At 43.6% G+C, this 13,631-nt stretch overlaps 4 protein-coding genes across 4 annotated transcripts; 1 reads left to right on the top strand and 3 right to left on the bottom strand.

Moving 5' to 3' along the window:
- Nucleotides 1-2,500: 2,500 nt before the first annotated feature.
- BKA55DRAFT_681876 (fungal-specific transcription factor domain-containing protein) lies at nt 2,501-5,054 on the bottom strand (the record flags this gene model as incomplete). Its single annotated transcript, XM_046198276.1, has 4 exons — nt 2,501-3,702; nt 3,870-4,420; nt 4,529-4,928; nt 5,042-5,054. 4 exons carry the CDS (start codon nt 5,052-5,054, stop codon nt 2,501-2,503), a joined length of 2,166 nt encoding a protein of 721 aa, XP_046040908.1.
- Nucleotides 5,055-5,168: 114 nt separating this feature from the next.
- Nucleotides 5,169-5,874, top strand: BKA55DRAFT_587211 (uncharacterized protein). The gene is made up of 2 exons (XM_046194632.1): nt 5,169-5,604; nt 5,683-5,874. The coding sequence occupies exons 1-2, from the start codon at nt 5,295-5,297 to the stop codon at nt 5,835-5,837; spliced, it is 465 nt and encodes a 154-aa protein (XP_046040909.1). The 5' UTR covers nt 5,169-5,294; the 3' UTR covers nt 5,838-5,874.
- Nucleotides 5,875-6,417: 543 nt separating this feature from the next.
- On the bottom strand, nt 6,418-8,073 carry BKA55DRAFT_721555 (major facilitator superfamily domain-containing protein; the record flags this gene model as incomplete). Its single annotated transcript, XM_046201014.1, has 3 exons — nt 6,418-7,737; nt 7,824-8,003; nt 8,056-8,073. 3 exons carry the CDS (start codon nt 8,071-8,073, stop codon nt 6,463-6,465), a joined length of 1,473 nt encoding a protein of 490 aa, XP_046040910.1. The 3' UTR covers nt 6,418-6,462.
- Nucleotides 8,074-8,852: 779 nt separating this feature from the next.
- BKA55DRAFT_668875 (uncharacterized protein) lies at nt 8,853-11,618 on the bottom strand (the record flags this gene model as incomplete). Its single annotated transcript, XM_046197919.1, has 11 exons — nt 8,853-9,272; nt 9,340-9,654; nt 9,728-9,841; nt 9,878-9,933; nt 10,015-10,139; nt 10,203-10,303; nt 10,403-10,428; nt 10,481-10,570; nt 10,636-10,921; nt 10,986-11,365; nt 11,563-11,618. The coding sequence occupies 11 exons, from the start codon at nt 11,616-11,618 to the stop codon at nt 8,875-8,877; spliced, it is 1,947 nt and encodes a 648-aa protein (XP_046040911.1). The 3' UTR covers nt 8,853-8,874.
- Nucleotides 11,619-13,631: the final 2,013 nt, after the last annotated feature.

A 13,631-nucleotide genomic window follows, 5' to 3' on the forward strand; every position in this document is an offset into this window, starting at 1 on the left:
ATTATAGCCTAAACCTAGCTGCATATATGCCAGCTAAAAAGCCCTGCTTATTAGCTAGCCACAACCTACTTCCTATAACCTACCTAAAAGGATACCACGCTTCAATTATCTATCATGCAGTAAGTCATCCGACCTGACTTTCCCTCTTCTGACTGCAACTGCTAACAGCATCATAGCTGCACCGTCATGATGCTCTGAAGAAGCCTGCAGCTACCGGATAAGGCCTTTTATATTAAAATGCCTGACCTAATCCCTTATTTTATAGTAGCTCTTAAAGACTATAAATATAAGGATAAGCCCTATAATATAGTAATAGAGATTAGAAAGACTTAAGATAAAGAGGATAATATTACCTTTATTAGGTAAGCTATTTTAGGCTATAAGGTCCTCTTACTTATATATTATTATTATAAAGAGCTAATAATTTCTAAAGGCTACCTTAAGGAGGAGATTAAGCTGCTGCAGAAGCTAGAGTAATCCCTTATAGTAGGAAGGCCTGTAGAGGCAAGTGATAAGGGATTTATTAAGGACCTTAGACTGGGGACTTTAGTTAAGAACTTGTATAGATAGTAGCTTGATGATGTAAAGAAATAGTTAGTAGAATTAACTTTAATATATTATTAATAAGGTATTAATTACTAAAAATATTATAAAGGCTATTAAAATATAATAAGTTCTTTATATAATCTTTTATAATTATATTTAAGGAAAGGAATTAAAAAAACCTATATATATATATTATTATTAATACTTTTAATTAATTTAAAAAGCATATCTTATAAACAAGGCTTTTACTTAGCATTCCTTAAGACTTACCTTAATATATAATTAGCTTAAAGAATTTACTTAATATATTATTAATAAGTAAGGTAATCTTAAAACTATTATATATATTAATAGCTTATTAATAATTAAGTTTATATAAGAAATTTTATAATATTAATAAGATATAAGTAATATAATAATTAAAATAAGTATTTATTAATAAATATAATAAGTTTAAAATAAGTAGAAATATAAAGAAAATACTTATTAATTACTTAATAATAATATTAATATATAAACTTATAATATTAATAATTATATAATAAATTTACTTTAAAGTTTTTTATTATTATTATTATTAAGTAATAAGGTTTATAAATATAAATTAAATTATTATAAGAAATTAAAATATATTTTTAATTTATAAAGTTTAATAAGTTATATAATCTTAATATTTAAGAAATTAAAGTTATATAAAAATAAGTATTTAAATATAAAATCTTTAAGAATTAAGTAAAAGTTTATATTAATTTACTACTTAGGCCTAATAATATATTACTAATTATAACTTTAAGTTAAGTAAATATAAGAGGTATTTAATATAAGTTTATTTTAAAGTAAAGTATATTATCTTAACTTAATTACTAATATATAATTATAAAACTAAGGTAAAGTTAAAAATATCTTAAGATTAATTATAATTAAAATAAAAAACTTATAGGTAAATATTACTTAATTATTATAAAAAAAAGGAAAGAAATAATAGCTTATAAAAAATAAAAGCTTATTATTAATAATTATTTTTTAATAAGCTATAAAGGGCTATTATTATTATTATTATTATTATTATTATTCTTCTTCTTCTTCTTCCTTTTATTTTTATTTTAAACTTAAATTTAAAAATAAAATAAAAATTATAAAATTATAAAAAAAACTTCTTAAATAGCCCTTTTTTTATAGATAACTTTACTATTTTACCGAGGTTTACCTGGCCTGCTCTTATTAGCTGAAAATTTCAAGTTATCTAAGCCAATTTAGCCTAGCCCAGACAAGGGGTTACTATATTAGTTTTTTCCCAATTAAATAAAAGATTTAATACAAAATTAAAATAAAATCCTAATTTCATATAATTTATAGTTCTAAATAGCCCTAATTAAGGACTATTTTATATACATTCCCTATCTTTATAGGGTTTATATAGCCTGTTTTTTAATAAATATTGCCTAGTTAGGTTAAGAAACATCAGCTAACCAATGGTCTGCTAGCATAAAAAAATCCTCCTATATAAATTAAATATTACCAGCTTAACTAATAAATACAATAATAAATAGGGTAAATATCTTAACTATACTTGTAAACTAAGTTTACTTATTTAATTAAATTTTAAAATTTAAAGTAATAATTATATAATTTATTAAGCTTTTAATATTAAAGTTATTATATTTTATATTATATTAAGTTTAAAACCTTATTAATATATTATTTTAATTATATAATCTTAGTCTTATTATATATACTCTTATTTAAATATATTATATTAAAATAAAAATTTATTATATAAAAAACTTAATTAAATAATAAGCTAATAAGCTTATTTTAGGTAAATAAAAAGGTAATTATTATATTACTTGAAAAATAATATTTAGCATATTATTTACTATTAATTTTAACTAAAAGCTACAGTTCTATTATATGCCTTGTTTTATTATTAAGTCTCCTTAGGCAGGAACCACAGCTACTTGTCTAGATCAATCTCAGTGCCAGTGACGTCGTTCCAGTCGATGACTTTCTGCTCTATCCAATATATGAGATCCGGGAAGCTGGTCTCCTTGGATATGCCAACGGCCGAAGACGTAGAACCACAATTGGCCAAGTCCAGGTTTAGCTCTGCCCGCAGAGTTTGCCCGCCAGAGTCGGTCTCGGCAAATTTGAGGTCTTGGTTGGTGAGGTCTGTGGCGGCTAACTCGTTGACGTCGATGCCAAGCTTGCGCAGCGCGGCGTCTAGGAAGCCAACGATATCGTCTGCAGCAACGTAGATCTCGCGGAGCTTCTCCATCACGCACAAACACTGCTGGAACCCGCGGGCTGCAAGAACACGGGCCCGCGGAGCAGGGTTTGTCATCTCAAGGAGCTGTATCATCATGGCGGGCAGGATGACTGTCACACCAGTGACGGGGAGGAACCTGTCAAGTCGGAGATGGTGTAGCTCCGATGCCATGCGTGTAATATATATAGTGGCGTTCCGAACATGTAGACGGGATACGCCCTGGACTACGCTCGGGGTAGTCATGACCTGAGTGGGCGACGGTGGCAAGAGCTGCGGACGATGCAAGGTCAACTCTATGGTATAGTACAACATGTGTAACAAAGTTCGTTGAACCGCGATAGTCGCATTACTGTTCTTTATATCGAGCGGCATCAGAGGTGTGTACCGGCAACAGGGAGGTAAGGCCTCGGCCCAAGCCACAAGTTCGAGGTTGATAGATAGGAACCATTCCGTATTATCAAGCTTCTTATTTGGTAATAGCATACAGGTGTTGATGGTAGTGTTTTCTGGAATGGCCTTATCCCGCATATCGTCTGAATACATGGAATTTAGCACGTGGCCGATGCAGATGCACAGCTGAACTTTTGCAATAAACAATGCCGCAAGCTCCTGCTGCATCGTAGTATCTCGGACGACGGCGCATTGTCTTAGGAGAATATTATTACCCTTGGGAAAGACCTCAATCTCGAAGTCGCTCTCCTCTAGCATCGGAACATCGAAATCCTCGTCGTGTATACGGCTAGGCTGCCGCATACCTAGAGCGATGAGGCGATCACGCATGAAACATGACCACCATATTCGTTTCCCCAGCTTCTGTCTGGCTGCCGACATACTCGTGGTACTCGGATCTCGATGGAGGCACAGGGTGTATGCCAGCGATATGGCCATACCTATCCAATGCCAGGCGCCTTTCTTGTCTTCTGATGTCTCGTACCAGTATGTCATCAGGAGAAGAGCTTGCACAACCACCAACTGATTCGGTTCGCAGTCGAAATCATACAGCAACTACAAAGTCGTTTTGTCAGCCTCTAAAACTCTGGGATGAGAGATGGTCTACTTGCTCTGGACTTTTGGAAGAATGACTTCCTCGCAGCTTTGCGGGTCGCATAGCCGGCTTCCAGCAGAACTTCTATATCGACAAATGCTGTGGCAGCAAACATGACGGCCTGGTACATCAGCAGGCTGGCCTTTCCGGCCCGGCCATCGCCGGCGTTTGTGGCGTTCAGGAATGGAAACAACTCCAGAGGCATATGCGGGTTGACATATTCCACGTAGACTTGGAGCAGAGCACTCTGTAACGGCACACTTGGCACCGACAGAGCGCCCTTGGACCGGAGATATCTTACATCTTCAGCGGCAACCTTGGTTGGAAGAGGCTTGAAACCGGGGGGCACCTGGTCGCCGAGGCTTGGTGCACCATGCTTGATTGCTTCCTTGGCTGCGGCCGCTTCATTTGATACCTTATTTGCAGCAAGGCCAGTAAACGAACCGATAGCAGCACCTCTCGACTTTCGAACCTCTACAACGCTGTTGAGGTTTATTACATTGGCCACAGGGCGGTTCTGTACTTCCGCTCCCGTGACTTTGTTGGCGATGGAGACGTGGTTTCTGGGGGTGAAGAAACGTCAGCCATCAACTCTTTTAACTGTAACGCCCCCTTATTCTCATTGGCTGTGAATGTATAAGGGAACTGGGAGATGGATGGCAAGAACTCACGTTTGCCAGCGAGTTTCTTGGATACTGCATTCCATCTTGTCCCATCTGCAATTTCGACATGGCGAGCCGTACACGACGTCACAGCGCACTTTGCGAGCTCGACAGTGTTTGCATGCCCATGCTGCCCGCTTCTTGACTTTGGCGGGCGCCAAGTATCTCTTGTCGTGTTTTGATGAAATGATGCTTTTGCTGCTGCGAATATTTGTTTCTGTTTTGTCTTCCGTTGCGATTTCTTTAATCGCCGCCTTGGCCGGAACTGCGGAAAGCTCGCAAGCGCTCATGTTCAGGCGTGATAATGCGTATGCTGAAGTTCCAGAAATGGCGGCGAGCTGCGGGCTAAAAGAAAGTATGTCTGCGTTGTAAATTGCAACTCGCCGAGTTGACTCGGTTTCGAGAGCCCCTGTACATGGTTCAAAGAGCTGCACATAATTATCTCCGAATCGTAGATACATGCCGCTGAGTAAGAGGCGTGCTGAGGTAGGCCGAGATCCATCCCACCACCAAGTCACGTACAGTTAGCCGCCATCTAGTGTGACAGCCCGAAACTTTGGTCGTAAGTCATCGCATTGACGCCATCCCGATGGTAGCCTCTAGAATCCGCCGGCGGATTTTCCCCTCATTCTCCCCCCTGGCGTCGGAGAATCGGCGGCGCAAATGTGAGGCCGGGTCTGCCGATGACCCGCGTTTCCGGTGGAGCTTGCGAGGTTCTCCGAGGAGTATCACAGTTCCCCGTAGCCTTAAGTGGTTCTAGGAAGAACTTGTGTTCATGACTTCTCGGGCATGTCGCGACGTGAACGCAAAGGAAGGCCAGCCATGCATCCTTGGCTACACTGTGGGCAATGACATATCATACTGTTTGTATCAGCTTCCGGAACAGCGTGGGCGTCAATTCTACTTTGCCAAGGCCTTCGACGTGTTTGCCCCTATCGGGCCAACGCATGTACGCCCGGAGGTCATTGGGCAAGGGGAACGCCTCAAACTCATTACACGTCTAAATGGAGAGACTGTGCAAGACGCAGAGTTTATGAAAGATCTCATATGGAAACCAGCCGAGATATTAAGTTGGATGAGCCAAGGTATGTTGCCAATTCGTGCCTTTATAATATCCTCTCCTGCTTCAGCACTCAACTAATCGGTGCTTGAGCAATTAAAAGGCATGACTATCCCTTCTGGGAGAGCAGTCATGACTGGAACGCTAGCAGGTGTTGGAGTTTTGAAGAACCCTCGCCGTCTCTTGAGGGACGGAAACATTGTTGAAGTGGAGATCCCCAACGTCAGTGTGTTGACAAATAAGACTATGTTTGAATAAGGGATTCATTAGCCTCCAATCAGCAACGCATAGGGAGTGCTAGCTAGACAATGAAATGATTTTCATTTAAGCTGCAGGTATTCCAATTCAGATTTTAAGTAGCCCGAAGGTATAGCGTTATGTGGGAATATTCAATAATGGACTTCAAGACTGAAATACACGGGGTGCGACGTGATCTGAACCGCCAAGAGATTCCATCGATGTCAACATCATCATCAGGGGAGGTTGAGGTTATTCGATACTCTATAGAATTGAAATCTGAGCGAGGGTAATGATGGATTGTGTCTGTGTCTACGTGTGCTCGATGAAAGCCCCCAGGTTTTCCCATCTCCATGCTATCCTGCTAGACAATGCTACGGCTTAAGCGACTTTTTATATAACACTTGATTATGTTTAAGATTCGTCGCATTACGATAGCCAAGCCACCTGGGCCAGAACCCAGTAGGAATATCACAGATGCGGATGGGTAGGAATAAGGAGAGGCTCTTGATTCTCTATCCAATGAGTGACCGAGAGTCGGTCTTCCATTGATGAACGGCTCATCCAGATCCCGGTCTCCACGGGCGGCTCTAAGTAGACTCCAGCTATTCGCTCTGACATAGTACCCGCTTACGTCCTTCACCACTCACCCAAAGTTTGCCCCGAATCTCTCCAACATCCCACTAAACACCCAGAGGGGAATCACGAGGAGATATGACCCCCATAGTATGCCCGCCATGGTGGAGAACTGGTCCACGGGGCCCATCTTCCGGAACCAGTTCACAGCACCATACGACACAGCAAACCCGATGCTGTTCTTTGTCACGTTGGCCAGGACGCCGATATGTGCGGCCCGTGTCGGCAGACAGTCGATAGCATATGTGAGAAGCACGTTGGCCGAGCCGGTAAGTCCGAAACATAGCATACCCCATCCCACACATACCACGATGTAATTATCCGGGTCTCGTAGCGCAAAGCCCATGACTACGCAGCCAGCAGGACTGAGCAAGGCACCAGGCAAGAGGGCGGGGAGACGGGTCACTGGGCTTGTCACGCCGTTGGATCGTCGGGTTGCACGGTTGAAGAGCATGTCGGCGAGGGCACCGCCAATGGGGAGGCCAATGATAATACCAACCAGCGAACCAGCATTGAGTAGGCCAATAGATAACGGATCCCAGAGTAAGGGTGGCTGAGTGTAGATGAGGGAGATGAGGATAGAAGCGATGACAGTCCAGCCGATGGTCAGGCCGAATATGATAACAGTAACAAGGACTTGAGGCAGGACGATGAGCTTAAGGGGCTGGAAGAAGGAGATGAGGAACGCTTTCCAGTTCAGCTCGACGAAATGCAGGGAGAACGATCGCCGCACGTATTCCCTCTTGAGCGTCACTTGTTCAGCCGACGATATGGTCTTCGCGGTGCTCGTGACGTTCTCGATCTTGTTCTCCTCGGCTTTGCATTCGGTTTTCCTCGGCACCTCGTCTTCATTCTGGCCCCCTAAGACCGCCCCTCCATTGAGGCTTATGCCGTCGTGCGTCGTCTCCGGGAGCATAAGGGTGTTGAAGACGAGATTCACAGCCACGGCGATGGACATGACCCTGTTGAACCATCTCCACTCTCCCAAGCATTTGGCTATAGCACCGGAAATTATAGGACCAAGCGCTGCGCCAACGGCGAGGAACCCGACGTAGACCACCATGGCCTTGGCGAGATGGTGTTCTGGGAACGTCTCGGCGAGTATGGTCGGAGTGAGAGCCTCAATCAGGCCGCCGGCCATTCCGCCTAGGATACGGGCGCTTCGAAGGGATTGGTAGGACTGCGCCTCACCACTCCAGATGTTGGCGGCAAGGAAGACGGTGACAGAGACGATGATTGTGTAGCGCTTGCCGATAAGAAAGGTAAAAGGAAGAGCCATGAAGTTCTGAGCGGCGTCGGTGTTAGCGCGAATCGAAGGAGACTGATGGGGGATTGCCATCGGCAATTGTACAGGTGGAATCTTTCACATACCGAGAGGCCCAAGGTAAGTAAGACGTACGTGCCGAGCTGCGATGCCTCATTCTCAGTGCAGTGGAACTCCTGCATAATGAGCCCGAAGAGAGGCGTTATGCCCGAAGCAAAGACATTTCCGAGCATATTATAGAAGCTAAGGTTGAGGAGGATTAGCAGGCGCCACCAGAGTGGCCACGACTACGAGTTTCAGCATATCTTCTTAACGGAACTCGAGTTTTGGTTTACATACATAAGGAGACAAAGCCATATTAAAGAGACTAATATAACTTGATTGCGATAGTGTTCAAGCCGTCAGCAGGCGGATTATAAGTCGTCTTCTGATTTCTTGTTACACAACAATCCTGTCCGAACCGCGAACATCGGCCGACATATATCTGGTGGTCGTCGCGACCCGATGCAGTGGTAAGCGCCGTGGCCAAGAAAGCCGCATCGTCGCCTGGAGTGGTCTTACATCTGGAGTCGGGGGAACAAGATTCTCCTGTAGGGTTACATGACTCCAACTCACCACCATGGAGCCAGCCTATCATCAATCCCATAGGATTAGCGCCGGAGGAACTAGCGCATAGAGTTTCTCCGCGCTAATGACGGCCTAAACGCTGGATACTCCGGGATCCTAGTGATCACGAATGGCATGTCCACAACACTCCCCCCCAACTTGTCACCCACTACATGGAGGATTGAGATTACAAACCTGGATCTTGGCGAGAAGTCCATATTTTCTCAATAGCTAGGACGTCATCGCTCTCGCGACTGTGATTATCGATGAATTAAGCAAGACTCGTCCCATAAAAGATAACCTCCTAGTATTGAGCACGCAAAGAAATTAAGTGGCTGCGAGTTCCGACTACTTGTACCCTCAAACGGATCCTTGTTTTCACAATTGCTTAGACGGCTAAAATGCTGGACGATAACGATGCTGTTTTTATGCATGCAATACCATAGTCTAATTCTCAATAGTATATTCGCCCAGTTGCATCTACCTAGGATCTCCTTATAGCATTCTGCTCTACGAAATCTATGCTCATAGGGTGCTGCTGCATACCCAACGTTAGAGCTTGGCTTTATCTTCTACCAACGGCAGATGAAAATACTGCTCATACTCCCTCAGGCATTCCGGGTTTGCCGCCGTGCCGCCGACCCTGACCCTCTTCCCACACACCATGTCTCTAACGAGGTTCTCGATTTTCTCCCCGTTCGGCGTGTATGGGATGTCCCGAACCTGAAACATATATGCTGGAACATGCCGCCCACTCAAGTCTTTCCTGATGGTCTTCGCGATATCTACACGCAGGGAGTCCTCTAGCTGGGTATTGTCCCTCATTTTGAGAAAGAGAAGCACGCGCTCGTCGTGGTCCTTGGGCCGGCGCTGTCCGACAGCAATGCAATCCTCGACTTGGGGGAACTTGTGAAGGACGTTGTAAAGATCGGCCGTGCCAAACCGGACACCTTGAATCACCCATCATGGTCAGTCTACACTGTACTCGAAAGATTTGTTCTTTATCAGATGCCATACCTCCCGGGTTCAGCACCCCATCACTACGACCGTGGATAATGTGGCATTGAGTCTTAAGATCCCTGGACATGAAGTCGCCATGGCACCAGATGCCAGGGAAGACATCGAAATATGCCTTGCGATATTTCTCGTGACCCCCTTCACCCCAAAATGTGACGGGCATGCTGAAAAACGGCTTCGTAATAACAGGGTCTCCTTTCAGGCCCGAATCCTCGATGTTTCTGCCGCTCTGGTCCCAGATCTCGACCCGCATGCCGAGGCTCGGAGCGGCGAGCTGGGGTCCGTGAAGAGGAACGATGAGGTTGCCTCCAACAACTGCGTGCCCGCAGGTAATGATCAGCAGGTGCACTTACTATAGGACAGGGGGATACTAGGGGGTCTTGCTCACTGCCTGCAGCTAGATCAGTCCCTCCTGAACTGCTTTGGAGGGCGACTTGCTTAGGGAACATTGCGTAGAACCAGTGGCTCGTCTCCGTTGGAAGGGGTGCCCCGGACACTACTGCTACCTGGAGGCTCTGCATCGGAGGCTATGCTTCACGAAGACTATGCCTAAGCGCCGCGAGGAATTTTGGGCTTGTACCCCAGTGAGTGACACTTCACAACGGCATATCAGCGATCTGTTTGTGACTTGCGAAGGAACTATGGACGTTTAGTGGGTGGCAAGGTTAGACGTACCCCTGCTGTTCCAGGAGTTGGACTTGGAATGATGGCGAGGGATGGAGCGGACTGCCGTCATATAGAACGATTCTCGACCCAATGCTTAGAGCAGCGACCTGCATATTCCACATCATCCAGCCAATCTATTCAAGTTATTAGCCATACAAGGCCTATTGGCAAGGAAGAAGGCCGTTTCGTCCACCAACTGTTGTATACTGATAGTACGTCGAGTCTTCTCCCAGTTCGGCACCAAGAATCAAGTCCTTTTTCTGTTGAAGGAGGGCGGCATCGCCAGCATGACAGATACCTGTAGATAATGTCAGTAGTTGCCCTTCAACAAGTCACGGACTATGTCTCTTCAGATCCACGCAAGCCCTAGAATCAACGAATACAAGAACCAGCCTACATTTCGGCGGCCCTGTGGTGCCGGAGCTAGGAAAAATATGAGCTCGATTTCTAGGGTCAAAAGCACCGATAGACGTACGAGTAAAGGATGTAGATTGGATGGTCAAATGGAAGTTGGGCGAACTCCAGTGGAAGGGATTCGGCGTTGAGAAAGTCATTCAGGTGGATACTTATTGTGTCTCATGTCAATCGAGGTGCTTTCTCTGTATCAAGGAGCCGTGACTGCACACTTACACGCCTGTATCATTCCAGGCCGGCCCTGTCATGACAACAACAAGCTCTAGCTGCTGCACCCGTTTCTTTAGCTCTCCAACGGCCGCCTTGGGCCTTTCTCGCTGGTTCCGCCTCTGTCCCCCATACAGAACCGTGGATTCGACAAATAAGACTTTGGGTTGGATCTGAGCATATCTCTCGATGATACCCTTAGGTCCCATGTCCGGGGCAGTGGACGAGAAGATGGCTCCGACGCTGCCGGCGGCAAGTAGTATAAGGAGCGATTCGACCGAATTTGTCGCCACGGCTACATAACTCGCGGTCAGCTTCACCTTGAACTCCTAGCATGTGACGATGGTCATCCAACTTACTAGCTACGCGATCCCCTTGCTTGACTCCCACGTGTCTCAAGGCACTCGTGTACAAGGCGACATGGCGGCGGAGCTCCATCCACGTTAGATAGCGCCATTCAGTTCCCCCTTCGCGACACGCTGATACAGCAACCGCATCCGGGTGGGCAGCTAGACCTTTAATCAGTACATTCTCCGTGTAGTTAAGCCGGGCACCTGGGAACCATCGTGGCCGTGGCCACATAGATTCGATGCCAACGGCGACGGCTGTCGGAGGCTTGGTGTATACAAGGCCGCAAAAGGTCCAAATGTCGTGGCAAAAGGACTCGATCTCGTCAACGGACCACTTGTGCAGCTCGGTGTAGTTGGTCAAGTTCACGTCGTACTTGCGGTTGATAAGTCTTCAGAATGCGTCTAGGCGCGTCAGGTGCGGGCTGGGATGAATCCATGGACTCTTTGGTGCTATTGCTGATGATGCTGGCATTGTTGCCACGTAGAGCTTCGGCGATGGCTTGAAGAGGATTATGAGGAATGAGATATCCTGAGCAATCTAGATGGTGTCAATATTATCAGCGTTTGTCAGGATCAGTACGCATACACGGTCGGGTAAACGATGCAAATACAATTAAGAGTGACCTTATATGCAAATATCATGGTTGGATATTACTTTCTGGAATAATTGACTCGTGACTCGGAATGACAATATTGAGGTACAATTGTTTGACATGTGGACGCAGGCTACCTCCGAAGTAACGGCCTCGTGATTACTCCCGGCTAGTCCATGAGATAATAGAACGCACAACGGCCATTCATTAATTCCCTACATGGTAAATTACTCCGCGGCGGAAAGAGTATATACCCAAAAGCCCAATCTTTGCTGTGGGATGGTGGTTGCGAGACGTTAGTGCAGCGGAAGAAATGTATGGATTAGAGCTAGCGTATTCTCGGTGCTCTAGAACCAGCTAGAGCGGATTAGTGACTCGTTAGACAATATTCAACCTGGAGATCCTCCGCGGAACTCAAAATGGAGACAGCTACACTGTCCTCAACGTCAGCGAGCATTACCTCCTAGCGGAGTACGTAGAAGTATTCCGACTCCTTTCAAGCCGCGACGAATTCTTCAGTTTTCATCCTCCTGCAACAGTCAGCCCAGTGCACCATTTCGAAGTCATCAGAATTAATAGCTACTGTCGTCGTCGGATATTACCATAGATAACATCTAAACCATCAAAAACGTTCTTGTAGCGCCCCTGTTCTATCTCAATTTCCAAGTAGGATAGATTGTTGATCATTGCTTCTCTTCGAGCTTGCGAGGTTCAAAACAATCCTTCCAAGATCCAGCTCGAACGGGTTTCCCACGTATATTTTGAGCACCCAGATCTTGATGATTTGGAGAAATTTGCCGTTGACTTCGGCCTAGTTGAGGCATGGCGCTCTAACGACATAGTCCTTTATCGTGGCTACAGCAAAGATCCATACTGTTACGTCGCTCGCAAAGCTCCAGCCGGCATTGCCGCATTTGATGGATGGGCCTGTATTGCCTTGACACAAGATGACTTCGATAAAGCTGTAGCCATTGAAGGCGCTGCGATCCCAGATCTCGCCCCCGTATCCCGGAGGTGGTCGCAGAGTAATGCTCAAGACACCCTCCGGGGTCCTATTCCATGTGTTGTATGGGCGGAATGAAAGACCAGTGTGCGAGTCCGTCCTGTCTGCAGTGGTTGACATCTTGGGCCCCTTCAACGGAAACATAAACAAGAAAAGGCTTAGTAAGTTCGTCTTTTTTTGGTCTGTATTATGTGTTCAAATATGTGAGACGAGCTGACTCTGGACTTTGGAGAGCGGTTCTCGGACTACTAGTCTTTTTCTCTATAATTAGATACTTATTTAAATTAAGTTAAGATACTATATACTATATTAATAAGTTAATAAGTTTATTTATAACATTTCTAAATATAATATTTTTTAAAGAAATATTTAAAATAAATTAATTATAATTAATATAAATTAATTTTTAAAATCAAGCTTAAATGTAATTTAGTATAACGTACACGATAAGCGAGCGAGACAGACAAGCGAGCGAGACAGTATACTATACAGCAAAAAGTAGCTTACCCTATAGCTTCTTAATACTTAAATAAAATAGCTAAAAATCTAAGAAAATTATTTCTTATAATAGTATAGGTTATTATATAATAAAGTATTTTTTAAAGACTTTTGATTATTTTATTTTATGTAGAAAACCTTAAAATACAGTGTAAATTACAGTGTAAATATATTTTAAAGTTTATAGCTATATAGGATTTTTTTTAAAATTTAAGAAATTTCCCATAGCTTATTTTAGGACTTATATGTATGTTGTTAGGATCTTAGCTATTTTAAGTTTAATTTGAAACTTTAAGAATTATTTAAAAATCTGCCTTTAAGGTGAAAAGTAGGGTGTCTCGCTCGCTTGTCTGTCTCGCTCGCTTATCGTATACATTAATATATTTATAATATTAATGATATTAAGAATTAAAATTATTAAGTAGAAAGATTATTATTATATTAATAACTTTTTTTTATATATATTTTTAATATATTATTAATTTTACCCTTATTTAAATTAGTAATATATTAAAAGATTAGCTAAAGCCTATTTAGTAATATGTTAAGTTATATATTAAT

This window comes from Fusarium redolens (assembly GCF_020744475.1).
Source record: "Fusarium redolens strain MPI-CAGE-AT-0023 chromosome Unknown BKA55scaffold_39, whole genome shotgun sequence".
NCBI classification, from domain to species: domain Eukaryota; kingdom Fungi; phylum Ascomycota; class Sordariomycetes; order Hypocreales; family Nectriaceae; genus Fusarium; species Fusarium redolens.

Bases quoted from the DNA above. Each gene is read 5' to 3' on its own strand.
- BKA55DRAFT_587211 (XM_046194632.1), top strand. From the start codon at position 5,295: ATGACTTCTCGGGCATGTCGCGACGTGAACGCAAAGGAAGGCCAGCCA. The intron at 5,605-5,682 runs GTATGTTGCCAA...AGCAATTAAAAG, and splicing joins ATTAAGTTGGATGAGCCAAG to GCATGACTATCCCTTCTGGG.